The 917-nt window shown below is 52.7% G+C and overlaps 1 protein-coding gene across 1 annotated transcript; it reads right to left on the reverse strand.

Moving 5' to 3' along the window:
• Window positions 1–101: 101 nt before the first annotated feature.
• ADRB2 (adrenoceptor beta 2) lies at window positions 102–914 on the reverse strand (the record flags this gene model as incomplete). The annotated part of the gene is made up of 1 exon (XM_010171490.1): window positions 102–914. A coding segment is annotated over one exon (813 nt), but the record flags the coding sequence as incomplete, so codon positions are not given.
• Between the last annotated feature and the right edge of the window lie 3 nt (window positions 915–917).

Consider the following 917-nt stretch of genomic DNA (forward strand, 5'->3'; position numbering starts at 1 on the left):
ATAATAATATTAATATTAATAATATGTTTATTTTTCCTTAGACAGAAAGGCTCCTCTTTCTAACCTACATGTGCCACACCAAAGACCACCGTGTCTCGAAGCTACCCACTAGGCACAGTACCTTTGCAGTGCAAAAAGTCCTCGGGGTGAGGAAAGGAGCCCTCTTCGCAGAGCAACTCGCAGGTTTTATCTGGTGCCAGGGGGTAGCCGTTGTCCTCCTCATTGTAGTCGCTCTTGCCGTTGCTGTTTGAGTAGCCGTTGGCATACATCTTCAGGGCGGACCTGCGGAGGCACAGGAGCTCCTGGAAGGCATACCTGAAGTCTGGGCTCCGGCAGTAGATCAAGGGGTTGAAGGCAGAGTTGACATAGCCCAGCCAGTTCAAGAGGATGTATACATACTTAGGTATGATGTCGTCCTGGATGACGTGCACGATGTTGACGATGAAGAAGGGCAGCCAGCACAGTGTGAAGGTGCCCATGATGATGCCCAGGGTCTTGAGGGCCTTGTGCTCCTTCAAGAAGAACTTGGAGGAACGGCGGTGCCCAGCTCCTCCTTTCTGCTCCTGCTCCTTGTTCTGGGTGTGAAACCTCCCCTCGCTCCTGTCTATCTTCTGTAACTGCTTCTTGGCCACCTGGAAGACCCTGGCATACACGAATACCATGACCACAAGCGGCAGGTAGAAGGAGATGATGGAGGAGGCAATGGCATAGGCTTGGTTAGTGAAGAAGTCACAACATGTGTCCTCCTCATAGCAGAGGATGGCCTCCTCACGGTCTGCCCGGTACCAGTGCATTTGGATGGGCAAGAAAGAGGTGAGGGCTGAAACCACCCACACCAGGAGGATGACCATGCGCGCCTTGCTCTTGGTCAGCAGGCTCTGGTACTTGAAAGGGGAGGTGATGGCGAAGTATCGGTC

This window comes from Antrostomus carolinensis, unplaced genomic scaffold (genome assembly GCF_000700745.2).
Source record: "Antrostomus carolinensis isolate BGI_N321 unplaced genomic scaffold, ASM70074v2 Scaffold47947, whole genome shotgun sequence".
NCBI classification, from domain to species: domain Eukaryota; kingdom Metazoa; phylum Chordata; class Aves; order Caprimulgiformes; family Caprimulgidae; genus Antrostomus; species Antrostomus carolinensis.